Source organism: Melospiza georgiana, chromosome 17, assembly GCF_028018845.1.
Source record: "Melospiza georgiana isolate bMelGeo1 chromosome 17, bMelGeo1.pri, whole genome shotgun sequence".
Lineage (NCBI taxonomy): Eukaryota > Metazoa > Chordata > Aves > Passeriformes > Passerellidae > Melospiza > Melospiza georgiana.
In genome coordinates this window covers 9,022,562-9,039,059 of record NC_080446.1, presented here as the reverse complement: position 1 = coordinate 9,039,059, position 16,498 = coordinate 9,022,562, and the positions used below count along the sequence as shown (strand labels likewise).

The following is a 16,498-nucleotide window of genomic DNA, read 5'->3' as shown; positions in this document are numbered from 1 at the left end:
GACCCACCTGGGGCCTATGGGACCTGCTGGGACCCACCTGGGGCACTTGGGACATGTGGGACCCACCTGGGACATGTGGGACCTGCTGGGGACCCACCTGGGGCCCGTGGGACATGTGGTACCCACCTGGGGCCTATGGGACCTGCTGGGACCCACCTGGGGCATGCAGAACCTGCTGGGACCCACCTGGGGCACTGGGACCCACCTGGGGCACTCAGGACCTGCTGGGACCCACCTGGGGCCTATGGGACCTGCTGGGACCCACCTGGGGCATGAGGGACCTTCTGGGACCCACCTGGGGCACATAAAACCTGGTGGGAGCCATCTGGGGTCCATGGCAACTGCTGGGACCCACCTGGGGCACTTGGGACATGTGGGACCCACCTGGGGCATGTGGGACCTGCTGGGACCCACCTGGGGCATGAGGGACCTGCTGGGACCCACCTGAGGCACATAGAACCTGCTAGGACCCACCTGGGGTCCTTGGGACCTTCTGGGACCCACCTGGGACCTGCTGGGACCCACCTGGGGCACTGGGACCCACCTGGGGCCTGTGGGACATGTGGGACCCACCTGGGGCCCATGGGACCTGCTCATGGTGAGCACACCACAGTGGAGGAGCCATGGCTGGCATCACCCTGTGAAGGACAAGAGGGGTTGGAGGAGATGCCCAGTGGGTGCTGGCTGCTTCCAGACCTGCCTGGATGTGTCTCAGCCTTCACCTTGCTCACCCGTGGCTGCAAAGGGAGGTTGTGATGCTGGATATACCCCTGCCAGAAAGGGAGGCAGAAAATAAGAAATGCAAGTGACCCCTGATCAGGTGCTGCCCCAGGTGTATGGAGAGAGATTTTCCTCTGCCCTAGTGTTTTGTGTTGTCCAGGGTGAGGTTAAATAGCTCAAGGATGAGGCAGCCCTCAACAGGCTGGCAGCCCTTACAGATCTGTGCTGTGTTGACAACTTGTCCTACCCCCAGCAGGAAACAGGCTCAAAAGGCTCAAACGGCTCAAAAGGCTCAAGTGCCCTTCCAGCCATAAAGGCAAGGGGTGGGAATGAGCCTGTATGGGAGGAGAGGCAGTGCCCAGGGTGAGCCCCCCATGGGATGGAATGGACTGAACCCCAGCTTCTTCCCATTGCTGGGATTTATCTGCCCTCCTGCACTGCCACTGCTGGGACCTGCAGGGATGTGGGGCTGTGCTGGGAGTGGGGCACAGCTGGGAGCACTGCCCACATGGGGCAGGGACACTGCCCACACACCTGGGGGTGGCCAGGAGGGCAGAGGGAACACTGAACTCTGAGGCAGCACAGTCAAAGGGGTCAGGCTGGGGGAGCTGAGGAGCCAGTCCCAGCGGGGCTGTCCCCCAAACCCTGCTCTCCCTCACCACAGCCCCTAGCCTGGCTGTGTCCTGCCTCTTCCTTCCCTGTCTCAGGGCTGTAAGGAGGGGCTCACACTGCCCAGGTGTCCTCACAGGGAGCTGAGCCCCCCGAGTGCTGCTGCACTCACCTTCCCCCTGCAGGGAGAGGGCTGGGGCAGAGGGGACCTTGCACTGCTTTTGTCACCACGGCCTCTGAGCCCCCCACAGCCAGGCAGGGAGGCCAGCCTGGAACACAAACCCTTCCTGCCTGGACCCCAGCCCACCTGAGCACTTTCAGGGCACAGCATTAACTCCCTACAGAGCTTTTCCTCTCCCTCCCACCCCTGGTCTCTGTTTGGAAATTGTGCAGCTCCGTTGCACACAGAGGAGTGCATCCAACAGAGAAACGTGCATCCCACAATCCCAAAGCACCTCAAACACACTTTAAAGGCTGCAGGATGACCCCAGGTACCTGGATCATGGCTTTGCTGTTGCTTTCCTGGCTGGTTTTCAGCACAGCTCTATTTGCTGATGCTGGCTCTGCCTGTAGCCATCTGCTGGTCACGGGCAAGGAAAGCCAACACTGGTGCAGGTCCAGCCTTTCCAAGCCCAGTGGGACCCAGGGAGGGTCCCCAAGGAATGGTGGGGTGGGATGGGAGGGTGCTCACGCTTCTGGCATCATCAAGTCTTCCAGTACCAACTCCATGGTCCTCTCTGTGCTTATTCCTGCTGGGAGCTGGGACTGGGGAGCAGCACCCTCTGCTCCAACCAGCTCCTGCTGCACTGTTACTTGAATACAGGAAGGAGTTTCCCCTCCTCAACATCAATATTCCAGTAGCAAAATGTATTCAAATGTGAAGAGTAAATTATATCTATTAATGAAAAAGCATTATGCAAATAATTAGGAGCATGTAAATTAATTTTCTATCTATGCATGGGATGCATACTGTATATTTTATTAAAGACTTCAATGACCTGCTGTGGATGCTGGTTTCTGTTTTGTGGCAGCTGGATGTGCTCATGCATGGTGGGATGCTGCTCTGGATGGTGGGATGCTGTGGGATGCTGTGGGATGCTGTGGGACACTGTGGGATGCTGGATGCTCTCTAGCTGACAGCTGTCCTCATGCCTGGACATCCTGGTGCTGTCTGTGGCTCTCTGGTACTCTGAAATGAGGGGGGTTCTCTAGGCTGTTGCTCTGCAGGGGCTGGCTGGGGAGGGCATCACTGCTCTCCCTGTCTGCTGGGCATGATGGGGTAAAACCAGTTCAATCTTTATTCTTTTGAGAGCTTTTGTCTCTCAAAAAAGACAAAAATATTTTAAAAATTAACAAAAAATTAAAAATCCACGTTCTGCTAATCATTCCAAGGCAAAAGCTGCCCTACCTTGGGGGCTACAAGCAAGGCAGGATCTGTGAGCCCCTCTGGCACATCAGAGGGGGCTGGGGCACGAGAGCTCCGAGCTCGGGTTTGGGAAAGCCACGCAAGATGTTTTCTTTTTTTAGCCTCCTGCTCCCTGTGAAGACATTAGGATTTGTATGGCTCTGAGTAAGTGCACCAGGAAAATCCTCCCACTGCTGTGCAGGCAGATCTGGCAGAGCTGGAGCTGTGCAGAGCAGGAAGGTGCCCAGCAGCAGAGTGGGTGAGCACAGCCCACGCTCCCAGCCAGGCTGTGCAGCACTGGGCTGCAAGGACAGGCTTCTCTTCCTGGTGCTAAGGCAAGTAGGAAACTCTTGTTCTTTTGCTAATCCCTAATCAGTTTTCCTGAGTGGCTGCATTTTCATTTGATACAGTGGGAAAATCAATTACACACTTTATCAGGTTATTCCTACAAAGCTGCTTTCCACATTCACCAAATGATTGACTAAAGCATGACTCTCTTGCCTCCAGGGAATGGTGATTAAGGAGTGACCTTATTAAGCTGTTTAATGCAGCTGAGAATTAGACAACTCTGCTCAAAGAGACAAAGTAAACTTCATTACCTTTGTTTAAAACTTGTTTTCCTTTGCCAACTTTCAGATCCATGACAACCCTGAGCATGGAGTGTGCCAACTTTCAGATCCATGACAACCCTGAGCATGGAGTGTGCACTTGGCTGGTAATTAGAAAACCAGGAGATTTTAAAGGGCTTCATCTATAGGAAGGAAAGACTCCTCACTGGTAGTGTTTCTGGGATCTCTCCTGCTCACAGATTCTTACAACCCTGCTGACCTCAGCAAAGATCAGTTCTCACAGCTTGAGCACAGTGCTTGACACGTTGAATCAGTGTTACTTCTATTTGCTGAACTATGGAAGGAGATCAGTAAAAACAAACAGTGCAGTAATTCCATGGGTTTTTTTTTACAAAATAATGCTAAACCACTTTTGCCTTGTAGTGAGACAGCCCCAAGGTCTGCATATACTTACGGGTTCACTTTAGCCTTTCCCTGAACCCGAGCTGCTAACTTAGTTGTAGGAGAAACACAAAATCAAAACTTCTATTCTGACCATCTGAGAGAGCCAAATGAGCAGCCTTGAAGGCATGGAATTAAATTAACCGAATGTGCCTAGACAGGCCACACCATTTCAGGGAATAAAACCCAGAGGTCAGGCCTGCAGGGAGGCACAGCACCAGCAATGTTCACAGCATCTTCACATCCAGACCTCGAGTCTGCTGAGAGAAAAACTGCCCCACATTTCTTCCAAGATCCTGCTCTCTGTAGTGAAGTAGTATTGGTCCAGAGCTTGTGAGCCCCTTGGGCTGAGGAAAATGCACCTTACAGCTCAGTTGTGTGCTGGCTGTGCACAGACAGGACTGCAGGAGGCTGCTGTCACCACTCAGGATGGGACTCAGGGACTCTGGGTTCTCTCCACGTCCAGCACTGTATCAGTTTGGACAGCAACACCTAGAGGGGAGCAGGGCAGTCCTTCATAGATGGAATTGAATTGTTTTAAAGTTTTTTAACTCATTGGCTTTCTTCCTGGGCTTTTAAATTAAAGAGCAATTAACTTTCAGTCTAGAAAGAGCTGATGGGTATTTCCTGGTTTGACTCGTCAAAATTTTGCCAAAATGATTAGTGAAATGAAAAATTGTCAACTCTCGAGGCAGGGCTGTCAGCCAACACTCAGCATTTATCCAGGCTCAGACTCTTTTGGCCTGTGGACAGCAGGAAATGGTACAAAATGAAGGTGTAGGAAATGAGTAGCTGGGCAAAAAGGACACTGGCACAGCAACTCCTGTACCTTAATGCTTATAATTATTAAAAAGTGCTGGTGCTATGGGCTTTGTGGAGAGCTGACTTTCTACCTTACAGGGGAGAAAACCAAGGCTAACCATCAGGGTAGCTGGTGTTGCTGGGTTTGTTAGCCACAGGCAGAAGTTGGTGCAGCAGGTGCAGTGCTGCCAGCACAGAGGGAGCGCACACAAACCCTCCCCTGGCGTGGCTGCACAACTCTCCCTCCCCTTGCTCTGGGGCTCCACAATAGCCTGGTAATGCTGCTGAGAGGATGTGAGGGCTCCAGGCTTCCCCAGTTACTAGAAAAGCCCGCAGCCTCCCTCCCTTTGATTCCCAAGCTCCTTCCCAACACTTAAAAGCTCAGATCTATTTTGTTTCTTCCGGAATTGCTAACCAAAGCTGACTCCTGAATGAATTCTGTCTCTGCTCCAGTTAGTCATCCCTCCAGGACAGATTTAGTAACTGCTCAGGGAAACCACATTGAAGCCAACAGTTCACCATGGGAAGGCAGCACCCACTCACTGTCAGCTTCATCTTTCCCTGAGCTAGAAAGCTCAAAGTGCAGCAAGTGAGCCAGAATTAGGAGCGAGCCTCCAGCCTCACCTGTTGTGTAGGAAGGTGGATAGATTGGTATGTACCTAGCCCCAAATGTGCCTGCAGGCTCAGGGAAGCTGCTGCAGACAGCAAGGACCTACAGCAGGGCTCAGCATCCCCATCTGCCAAAGCATCCCGTGGGGAAATCATCCCTCCTGCATGGCTGGAGCTCCAGGCAGGGCTGCCTGTGCTCCTCCCTGCTGGAACTGCCTGAGCATCGCCTCCTGAACCCCACAGAGCTGCCAGCACATGGAGCTGCCCCTCTGCTCAAGCTGCAAGAATTGGTAATGTTTTAAAACATGTGTCTGACATGTTCACTGCCCATGTTCCCGAAAGCTTGTGCCCTCCTCCAGCACGTTGCATAACACTGGCTGAGTAGAAGTGCATCCTGTTAAAACTTGTCCTGGTAAACAGCAACACCCCCAAGCACTGCAGGGCATAAATATGAGACACAACACTGATGCTTTCAGGTAGGGACAGTTTATTTGCCCCTTTGAACAAATAAGGCAAGATATTTGAGAAAGATCAAACAAAATCTCCTGTATCAAACTGAGAGGAATGCAATAAAAGTTATTGTTCCATACATATACAAACTAAAGACCCAACACTATTATATACAAACAGCCAGATCTTACAAAACAGCATTTCAAGTCAGCAGTTTATGCCAGTGTTGCTAATGTCTTTGTTACAAAAACAGTTAAAGCTACAAACTTCACATTTGTAAGTCTCACATGACTGACACCATCAGTATCTCTGGGTTTTAGAAGCAAAGAGAATGGTTTGTCCAGAACCCTTTCCAAATGCAGACGGGCCCAAGGAGCACATGAATGCAGCTTCTCAATTATGCAAGTTTTTTGCTTAAAACTTTGTCAAAACATCTTTCTCTTATGGTACCAGCCTTGATCACAGCTTGGAGGACTCTGAGGAATGAACAGGTACTGTGCTCCCAGACATTCTACAAAGGGACCAAAAAGGGAAATATTTTCTCCAACAAATTGAAAATCAGTGAAGGAGAAAATAATTCCTCTGCACTACAGCTCCAAATGCAAGAAACATCATTAAGTCTCACCCACTGCAAGCATTTTAGAAAGGTTCAAAGACAGTTAAGCCATTGGACCAGTTTTAGTTATTTTGGTTCATTTGCTATATTTTAAGACAATCACGTCAGCAAAGCAGAGTATTTCAAGAGTGCTTACATTCAGTTACAGCAGTCACAGGTTGCATATTCTGTAAATAGACACCACCTCGTGGTGTTTCACCCTAAAGTTGGGGTTTCTAATGCCCTCTGATCTCCACAGAGTTATCTATACAGTGCAGAGGAAAAAATCCTTCCAGCAGAACAGGCTTGAGCCACACCACACAGGCAGTGCCCAATTTACCATGTCACAGACCTCTGTGTCTGTCACACCAGAGGTGCTGGGCCTGATCCACCCAAATGACTTATACAGCATCCAACACTGACCAGAGAACTCCCTGCTAAGCTGGAGGAGTTCCTTTGAGGCAAAGGATGCTCATGAAAATTGCTCATCATGAAGACATGGTTAGGGCAAAGCCCATTGCACAGATTCCAGATGAGCACGGCAGGAGCCCTGATGTTCCCCAGCACCTGGGGCTGTCAGACTGCTGGCTATCCCAGGATGTGCTCCTCCTGCAGCACCCTACATACACTGCTCACTGTCTCCCTTTTCCTTGGGGACAGCTGTGATCCCACTGCATCAGCAAACTGAGACAAACCCATGCAAGGAGGGTAAGGATGGCTTGGTTCCTTTCACAGCTGTGAGCAGCAGCCAAGAGCCTGCTCCAGTGGGGAAACAAGACCCTACAGAAACATGAAACAAACACATCACCTCTGTAGCAGCATTAGATTCAGGAGACACTGCTGTTTAATCATCTGGGTGATGCACCAAGGCCTAGTTCAGAAGCACGATGTGGAAACCATTCCGTCTATCAGAACAAAATAAAAATAACATTGGTAGAAACACTTGCTTTGCCCAAACATTCCACCATGTGCTAGGCACACCTAGAGCTGCACAGCTGTGCTGTCAGAGCCCAGGGGGCAGAGGCATTGCTCAGTCTCTGCCCTCAGACAGGCTTTGTTTTATTCTCCACTCTGATGTGAGCTGATTGCACCGTCCTCACAGCGATTGTACGTGCTTGGGGCATCGTGGCTGATTGAGCTATGCTGGGCAGGGATATTAAAAAAAAACCAAAAAACAAAAACACAAGAGCATCCAGAGGAGCTGGAAGAGACTGAACCTCTTCCAGCAGGACATTGGTAATTGTCTTCTCATCCAGATCAACTCCGCCTTTGCTCCACCACCATGAATGCACATCTTTGTTAATTTAACAGTCTTCACTTTCAGTTTGACTCTCCTGATGTGCTAAACCTTGCAGAAATGTGAAGGATTGTGAAATCAAGTTTTTGTTCAAGCATCCAAAGATGTAAATTTGAAATGAAGCCTATAAAATATTTCACAAGCTGTGGAGATTTTTAAGTCCTCTTAGACACAGCTGAAGTACCTAATTCCTGAGAGAGGTTCACACAACTTCCACCCATTCAAAGGCTGTTTCTTTTTCCCAGCACTCCATTCTCAGCAGGGTCTCCCTGAAGGACATTTCCAAACAGACAGACAAAGGGGTATCAGATCACTGACTGGCTTTTGGTTTTAAGTGGATGTGGATTTTAAATTACAGAATGTAATTTCTTATGGAGGCACAACATGCTTTATCTACTCGTGTAAATTCATGAAGTACACAGAACAAGGACAAAACTGAGGTCTTGAAGAAATAACACTTGCTTAAAGCACACAGTGTAAGGCATGGGGCTTATTACAGGCTTTTTAAAAACTGAGATTTAAGTTTCTTTCAAAAGGCTGGAACAGTTTGTACATGTTCTCACCTGCTCTCTTCAGTGACCTAAAACTTACCAGTACCTTAACAGTAGAAACAGTTAACAGCTTGAAATTGAGTCTGTGCATTCACAAAGGAAAACAAAAACAAAAAACCCACAAAAGAATCAGCTGTTACAGACAGCCATCTGTATTAACTTAAACCAAAATAGACTCCTGAAAGTTCAGTTGAAAAGAGAGTGAGCCAACTTTCATTATCCAATTTCTATCTGGTTCCTCTGGTTTATAAACAACCCTCCTAAAAACAGTAACAGAACTCTTTTGGAATTACGGTTTAAATACAAGTCTAACACTAAAACACACAATCAGGATTTTCCACGTGACGGCATTCCTGAGTTCACAAAAGGTGCTATGGAAAAATAAACGAGCAGAAGTATTGCCCTCTATTTTGCTAGCATATTTCAATAGAAATCAATCTGTTCAGTAGTCATAAAAGCAAGGGGCTGATTGTTGGAGGGTGGGGGAAGGTTCCCCCGTGGCTCAGAAGTTCTGCTGCCGCCGCTTCTTGGCCTCGATGGCGTCGAGGATGGGCTGGCGCTTGGACTGGTACTTCTGGCGAATCTCCTCAATCTCCTGCTCCATCATGGGGTCCAGGGCAGAGAGCCTCTTCTGCAGCTCATCCACGCTCCAAGTCTTCAGCTAGCAGGGAGACACAAGAGGAACAGACACATAAATCAGTGCAACCATCACCTGCATGCCTGCAGGGATCCTGCTGCTCCTCTGACGGCCACAGAGCATCTTCCAGCAGGGAAAGGCACCCAGAGCTCTGCTCCAGGCTGCTGCCCTCAGTGAGAGAGGTGTGAGCCCCAGGATACTGCTGCTGCTCATTCCACAGGTACATTACATGCTCTGGTTGCTGGTTGTGAGCACACAACCAACCAGTGAAATGTTTCCCCCATGGAGTTGCTTTTTTAATGCTTTGTTTTGCAGGCTTAGGACAGAAATGCTGCACTGAGAAGGAAGGAAAGCAAAGTTCTCTTCTCCTCTCCTTTCTTTGCAACTAAACCTCCTTATGCTAAATGACTAATGGAGCCATAGGGAACACGAAGAAAGTAATATCATTGACAAAAGATACATGTGAAAAAAAAGGCAATTATGTACAATGAGGCTGAATCTCAGTCAGTTATGGTGAAAAATTCAGACTCTGCTACACCAGAAATCCCAGAGCACAAACACACACCAGGTCACTTTGGGTCAGCCTTGTACTGATAAAATATGCAAGTACAATTTGTATTTTCCTGTACATGTGAAGAAGAAGTCAGGCTCATCTGGACAAACTCCCTCTCCCTGAATTTTCTCTCTCTGCCTGACCCTTGTTTAATTGGCTGTCTTTTGCTTTGTGGCAATTTGCCAAGTAGAAGTTTTGCTCTGTGATTACAGATGCCAAGCGTGGCCTGGGACAGTCTAAACTGTCCACAGCTACAGCCTTTATGTAATGTTATAATATTATAACTGGTGCAACAGACAGGTTTTTAGTATAATGTTAAAAATATGGACACTGGAAATGTTTCAGATGTTTACCTGAGCACCAGTCCTTTCCCCATCCAAGACCAAATGATCACAGGAGAAACTGTTTTACAGGCACTCCAGCAGGACAGAAATGACTGTGCAGCACCTGCTATCACTAAGCACCTGCTGTGGATGCTAAGAATACGCAAAATAATGTGGGTTCTTTCTTGTGCACAAAAAACTGTCAATTTTTTTTGGTTGTTTTCAACAAATGTCATAATTAAGTGACTTATCTTTATTTTCCTGCAAGTGGGGCTGTCCTAGTTTAGCTGTTAATTAATCAGCTGTCATGATTTTTCTTCAAGCCATTTCTGAACCAAAACATGAAGTGAAATGTTTGCTGCCTACAATAAGGCAACAAATGAATGTTTAATGGCAGTTTGCATCACTGCTTAAAACTGAGATATGGAACTCCTGATGCCTTTTCCTGAGGTGAAAGAGATACCAGTCCCTAAATCACAAAGTCACCTGCTACTTAATTTCTCACAATGTCTTTTGAAGTTCTTCAGCATATTCTGCTGAAGAACTTCATATTCTGCTGTTTCAAGATCACAAATCCATTTTAATAATCCAAGCATACATGAACAACCTTTCTGCCCAGGGTATACAGTATTTCAGCCTTTCCAATCAGGCAACTGTTCATTAGGAAGACAAAGCACTTCCTCCACAAAGATATATATTATTTATACACATTAATGCAACTTTAACAGGCAGCAGTTTAAGTTGATGCATGGCACCAGTTGCCTTTTCACACTAATTTATTAAGGAGCAGGTAATTATTCAACATTCCACTTCCTCACAGTCCAGGGAATTGAAAAGTCAAATAAAAATGCAAACCAGAAGAAAATATTAATACAAGTACTGAATACATACACTAAGCAGCTACACCTCTCCCAGTGCTGGACTGCTTAAAGAGAGTATTGGAACAAATCTAAACCACCTTGCTCAAGGTGTAAGCCAACTGTTAGATGTGAGAAATTGTCCTAGGGCTGCAATCTTCCAGAGATGCCCTCTGAGCCTTCTCTGCCATCCTCCTGAAGTGCCTGGGTGCTGCTCAGAGCCAGAAACAAAGCGCCTGAGCTGGCAGAGCAGATGTACAACAGTGGGCTCTCCAGAACACGTGGCTGTAAGAAAACACTGCCCTACAGCTGTCCTTGAGCAGGAGGAGCATCAGGGACATCCTCCAGTGACACACCAAGCCTTCCTGCAAAGTGTAAGAGCTGCTTGCCAAGGGACACCACAGCTTTGACAATTCAGGGACTGTGCTTGCCAGGACAGATGGCTGAACAGTGTGGAAGATGCTGGAGCACAGCTAAGTCTGGAGTGGGCAAAGCCCACAGATTTATGTGAGTATGAGCCAACTGGAAGTGGGTTACCTGCATGATGCAGAGCACAGCGGAGCTCACAGAGCTGATCATGGCTTAAACACGACAGGGAGGCTGGGGAAGGAAGGGAGGTGTAGGAGTGTCGGGGGGTAGGACAGTGGGGATGGATGGAGAGCAGAGATTTCTGCAGCCAGGGCTGGAACTTGGGGTTCATTGCAAAGGGCCTGGGGGCAGGGCCCTGCTGGGAGCTGCCAGACACAGCTCAGAGCAGGCTGAGAGAGGAGAGGGGGAGAGAGGGTGAGAGGGTGAGAGAGTAAAAGGGTAAGAGAGCAAAAGGAGCGAGGTTCCTGTTACAATACAATAAATCTTCTGTGTTGAATATTCTAATTCTCACTAACCAATCTAGTACAAGATACAAATCCTACAGCATTTACATACAGCCTGTAAGAATCATTACATTACCACACTGTGTTACATTTTAAACCCTAAAAACTCCTCTTTGGGCCCCTTCTGCCAAGCTGTAGGGTCTGCTCTGAGCCTTGGGCCTGTCTGCAAGCAGAGGGTGTTGTTCCATCAAAAGGGGATCGCCTTCAGCCGGCCACACCATTGTTTTCCCGTTGTTCAGTAACTCAGGGATCTCAAAGCTTGCTTTCATTTCAATCTCATAGTTTCCATATTCTCAAAACCTTTTGCCAGACAATCATATTGATAAGGCTTTCCTGTTTCATCTTCCCCAACAGGGAGGCAAGTCCATGTGCCCAGGAACCTGGGAGCACAGGGACACCCTGTCAGTGAACATGAACAACTCACAGTTTTCATCTGGAACAATGCCACACTGCTCCTGGAAGGGGTGGAGAAGCCAAAGGGCAGCACTGGTGCAGGAGGTGACTGCTCAGCCCAGATGAGCTGATGGGAGACTGGCAGGTCCCCAGTGAGAGCCACCAGAGCCACCCAGAGCAGGGGACACCCAGCCCTCTGCTCCTGCTGTGACAGCAACAGCCCGGGGACCTGGCCTGGGCAATCACTCAGCCTGTCCTTCCACTCACACACGCATCTTCAGAAGGGAAAAAACCCCAACAAACTGTTCAAAATGTGATGGCCTCCATTTCACTTTGCTGCCTGGCATTGCACTGTAAGGCAATGGCACAGAAATGAAGTTTTAGACTCCAGTGTATCTGTTTCTGCACTCCTGGGACAATGACATTATTCTCTTAGAGAAACGCCAGGAGCAAAATAAGACAAGAAGGACAAGGACAGCATCTCATGACAGACAGTTACTCAGGGTAAAGTCTCAGCACTGAGCAGCTGCAATTAGAGCTGGTTTTAGCCACCGGCTCAGTCCCATTCCTCTCCTCACTTCTCAGCATTTCCTCTGCTCTAAGAAGCCTAACTGTCTCTGTAAAGCTATCTATTTTTGTCCATGCTGATCAAATACCTAAGTGAAACTTCTAAAGGAAGGAATCTCATTTCAAATGTAAAGCTGGATAAAAAATACTTGTTCTAAGGTTGGCCAAACAAATCTATCAAAATGGTGAGGAGGCAGCACATGAAACTCTTCCAGCAAGCCTGTATGTTGAGAAAGCTAATTTTTAACTGTTTGATTAACAGTTGAATTTTTACTTGAGATTTTGAGAATGATCTTAACTCTGTAAAAATGCCCAACTGAAGACAAATGCCAGAGGTGGAAGTGCTCATCTGAAAGCCTCTCACCCACAGCTGTTGGATGCTGTTTGTTTTCTTCAGACACCACTGACAGCAACATCTTGTTTTAACATGCTGATGATTTCTACTGTATAATTCAGAAGGACATACATAATTATATCCTTTGGAAGGACATAACCTCCAGCCTTTCCATGCCTACGCAGTGGTAATGGACAAATCAGGAACAGATCATTTGAAATACAATTTCTTCCTCAAGGAGAAGGTTTGTAAGCTATTCATGACATTCCTTTGTCAGCATTTCTGACAGATTTGCAGACAACTACCCCACTGAATAATGTTCAACTCAGCAAACTGCTTCTGAGTTGCAGTTCTTTCAAATCAGCATTTTAAAAACAGGGGGAGAAGAAACCCCACTTGCATTTCCCACAGTCAGGTAAAGTGTCACAGCAACATGATATTGCACTGAATGTAAATGAGCCTAAGCAGCAAAAGGAGAATAATCTAAGCTCTCTGCAGACACAGCCACAGGTTTGGCATTCAAGGGCACCATGGTCTGAACTTTATACCTCTGCTGTTCTGTCCCAAGCAGGACACAGCCCAAAACCCTACCACCATGCCAGATTTTTGTTTCACATAAAACAAAACAAAAAAATCTGTTGTAAAACACAAAGCTTAGAGAATTAACTCAGTCTCTGCCCTGTCCCCATGAAAACTAAACAAAAACCCCAAAAACGGTGAAAACTTTTTGAATTAGAACCTGATGCAAATAATTTATCCCAGTCCTTTTAGTACCCACAGCCCTCAGAGCAAGGAGCAGCCGTGCTGGTTTGCTACAGCTGGTTTGTCTGCAGCTTGCCCAGTTTGGGGCTTGGCACATCCTCAAGGAGCCCTTGAGCAGCACAAGGTCAGCACTGCCTGGACCAGCCTGCACCACTGACATAAATACAGCTGTCCAGTGACCCCTGAGACACCCCAGCCATCGTTCTTATCTGCTCCTCTGGCAAAACCACTGCCAGCCAAATCTCCTTGCTGCATGAATTATGAGCACCAAGCAGAAATGAGCTGCTTCCCAGCAGCTTTCACACATTTCTCTCCCAACAAAGAGTTTTGGCCAAGCTCTAACTCACTGACTGCACAGGAATCAAACAATATTATCTTGGGGCAAGTGGAAAACTTGTTCCTCCTGAAACTGTCTTTTTACTCACTGACACTGAATTTGACCCCTGCATTTAGCACAAAGCCTTTTCTTTGCATGTCTGCAAGGTTTCAGGCTATCTGGGCTTTGCTTTTAAATACTGTCTTTGAAATCCTGAGGCTTGTGCCAAACAGGAACCCTCCATCCCCTGGGTGGATGCAGCTTTTCTACCATTTTCAAATGTGCAGAAAATTGGAGTAAAACTGGTGAGATGAAGTTACTTTCCTCCTGCTGAAAGCATTTGAACAGTTCTTCAAAAAGAGAATATTTTCAAGCCTTGGTACTACAACCAATCCTACAAATAAAACTGGGAAGTTGTTCTTCCTTAGCCCTCTAGACATATTCCTCTACCATCATTCCTGTGAGTTTGAACACTTGTCTTCCACATGCCCAGGGTGTTTTCCAAGTTTCCTCCCACTGTTACCCAGAGGCTTTTTAGAAAGAAAACACCCAGCTGTAGCAATTGCTCTGCCTGCCTTTCACCCAGAGATTCCAGGTGGCATTTACTGCTCAACATAACTTGATGTCAAACTTTTAAGTTTTATATAGCCTTTAGAAAAACTGGCTTTGGCAATTATCACTTCATAAGGGGCAGTGGGAGTTTGAAGACTAAAATACAGAAGTAATAAAATTGCAGCTTCCCACGCTACACAGGGAAATAAATTCTTAGTAGAAAAGATACAAGCTAGATGGGAGCCAAGGAAAAACAAATTAATTGTCTATTTAGCACAGCTTTTATTGTTATAGTTTCCTTTTAAGCCTGGTTTTATGCTGCAATCTAACAGCTCTTGACTGAACATGCAGTGATCAAAGCCCCCCATAAAACTCATCAATCCCATCAGCAGGGAGCACAACCCATCAATTTTTTGTGTGTATTTAGACAGGCAAATTCTAAGTGTGGCTTGAGAAGGGGTTTTACCCAAATCAAGTTACCTAAGCTATGCTAAACATTAAATGCCAAACAGGAATTTGCTGTTAGAGATAATGCAAAGCATTTCCACAGTAATACAGCAGCAACAGTCTGCTTTGGAAAAACAAAACCAGAACAACCAACTGGGACTGCAATGGTGTGGAAACCCCTCAGGGGAGGCTGCTGATGATCACACTCGACAGCAGAAGTGGCTACATGTGAGACAAGCATAAAACAATTCCTACAAGTTCAATTATATGTTCAGGTGTCCTTTAGGAAGGGAGGCTCTTCACAGAAGAGAACAATTAAACTCTTGCTCCACTTGACCTTGGCCATCACCAAGGCTATCAAGATGCTTCTCTGCTGATAACACCAAGGGCACACTGACATTCCTTCTCCAAACCCTGCAGATCAGTCTGATGTGAATTCACCTCAACTCCTGAACTTTTCTGCTATCACCTCCTTGAGCAGAGTTTTAATTCTGGGAGGAGGTTTGCAGCAGCCACCTTGGGGCAGAGCTCAGGCTGCAGCTGCAGGACTGCAGTGGTGCTACAGAGAGAACCCATGGATTCAGTGGGAGCTCTGACAAGTGCAAGAGCTGAGATTATCCAGGAATTAGCTTCCTGTAACTTGAAAGACTGGTTAAACAAGGTATCCGTTAAATGCTCGCATCAAATATACTCTGAGGACACAGATTACTCAAAAGTACTATGCACTTTTTTTAAACCAGAAAAAAAAAAAAAAAGTCCTCAATTTCTCCAGCCAAAATTAAATTGTAGTAAGGTAATTTCTCAGGCTCAGCAGTGCTCCAGACTTTAGATCTTGAAGATGGTGATATAAATTGGTGTTGGAATAGCATGCCATTTTTCTCCCATAGCATTTTTCCTGAAATGCTGCCTCAATATCACTTGGCATACTTTCAATCACTGCTCTAAAAATTAAGTGCCTCGTTCTCGTTTACGTTTCCAGCACAAGAAAGCTTTGATGTAATGTATGAGCAGGCATTAACTATTTATTCACTTTAAGCTGTCAAAAGCAAAGGACACAAGGACCTAGTGGCACTTTCTGACCATTTTTCCTCATCCATCAGGTCCTTACAACTTCACAGATCTGTCAAGCAGCCATGCTACAGAGGGGCTGCAGTAAATCAGAACGAGCCCTTGTGCCTACACAAGCACTAATTATCTTGCTTTTCCTCCTTTTTAGCATCAGCATGTCAGTGAAGTTTCTCACTGTTATGAAAGCAGTGGATGAAATGCACTCATTGCGGGATTTCATGCAAGATTAAAAATACAGATATTAATCTTTCAAAAGATTTGAAAAATAAGTCTCAGCAGCACAAGCTTCTGCTTTTAAAGCACCTTAATTATTTAGGCAATATACTGGCAAAACACATAATGGGCTGCAGCATCCAGCACCAGCCAAAAGAGCACTGGAGCTACAATGCCCAAAGATGGAGAGATCACAGCAGGAGCTGTGGTCAGTACACACCTGCAGACTCTTCTCAGGCCCCCTCACCTGAGCAGCAGGTGGCTCTCCACAAAGAAACACCACTTCCAATGAGATCAGAGGTGACCCAGAGGTCAAGGAAGCTTCAGCCAGTTAAATATTTAACTGCAATCACAGCATCACTTTTGTGGAAGAAAAGATGGACACTACCACACACTCAGCTTTTGATCCCCAGCTGAACTGGGAAAGTGCATCTCTCAACAGAGAGCCAGGGGCTCTCAAGTGATGTGTTTGGGATGGCTCTACCTCACTGACACAGATGTGGGGCTACTGAAAGCGAAGCACTTTATTCTTATGAATGCCAGTATGGATCCCAGGT

The 16,498-nt window shown here is 46.9% G+C and overlaps 1 protein-coding gene and 1 long non-coding RNA gene across 3 annotated transcripts in view; both read right to left on the bottom strand.

Moving 5' to 3' along the window:
• Positions 1 to 88: 88 nt before the first annotated feature.
• Positions 89 to 951, bottom strand: LOC131090708 (uncharacterized). The gene is made up of 3 exons (XR_009115333.1): positions 535 to 951; positions 187 to 504; positions 89 to 156 (listed from the first exon to the last, which is right to left on the bottom strand). It is a non-coding gene; the product is annotated as an uncharacterized LOC131090708 (long non-coding RNA).
• A 4,673-nt stretch (positions 952 to 5,624) lies between these two features.
• The window catches only part of STK4 (serine/threonine kinase 4), a 48,675-nt gene continuing 37,801 nt past the window's right edge, over positions 5,625 to 16,498 (bottom strand). For both annotated transcript variants that reach the window (XM_058036368.1, XM_058036369.1), the window contains one exon: positions 5,625 to 8,708. In XM_058036368.1, the coding sequence (XP_057892351.1) occupies positions 8,550 to 8,708 (159 nt within the window). In that variant the 3' untranslated portion in view covers positions 5,625 to 8,549. The remainder of the gene's footprint in view (positions 8,709 to 16,498) is intronic.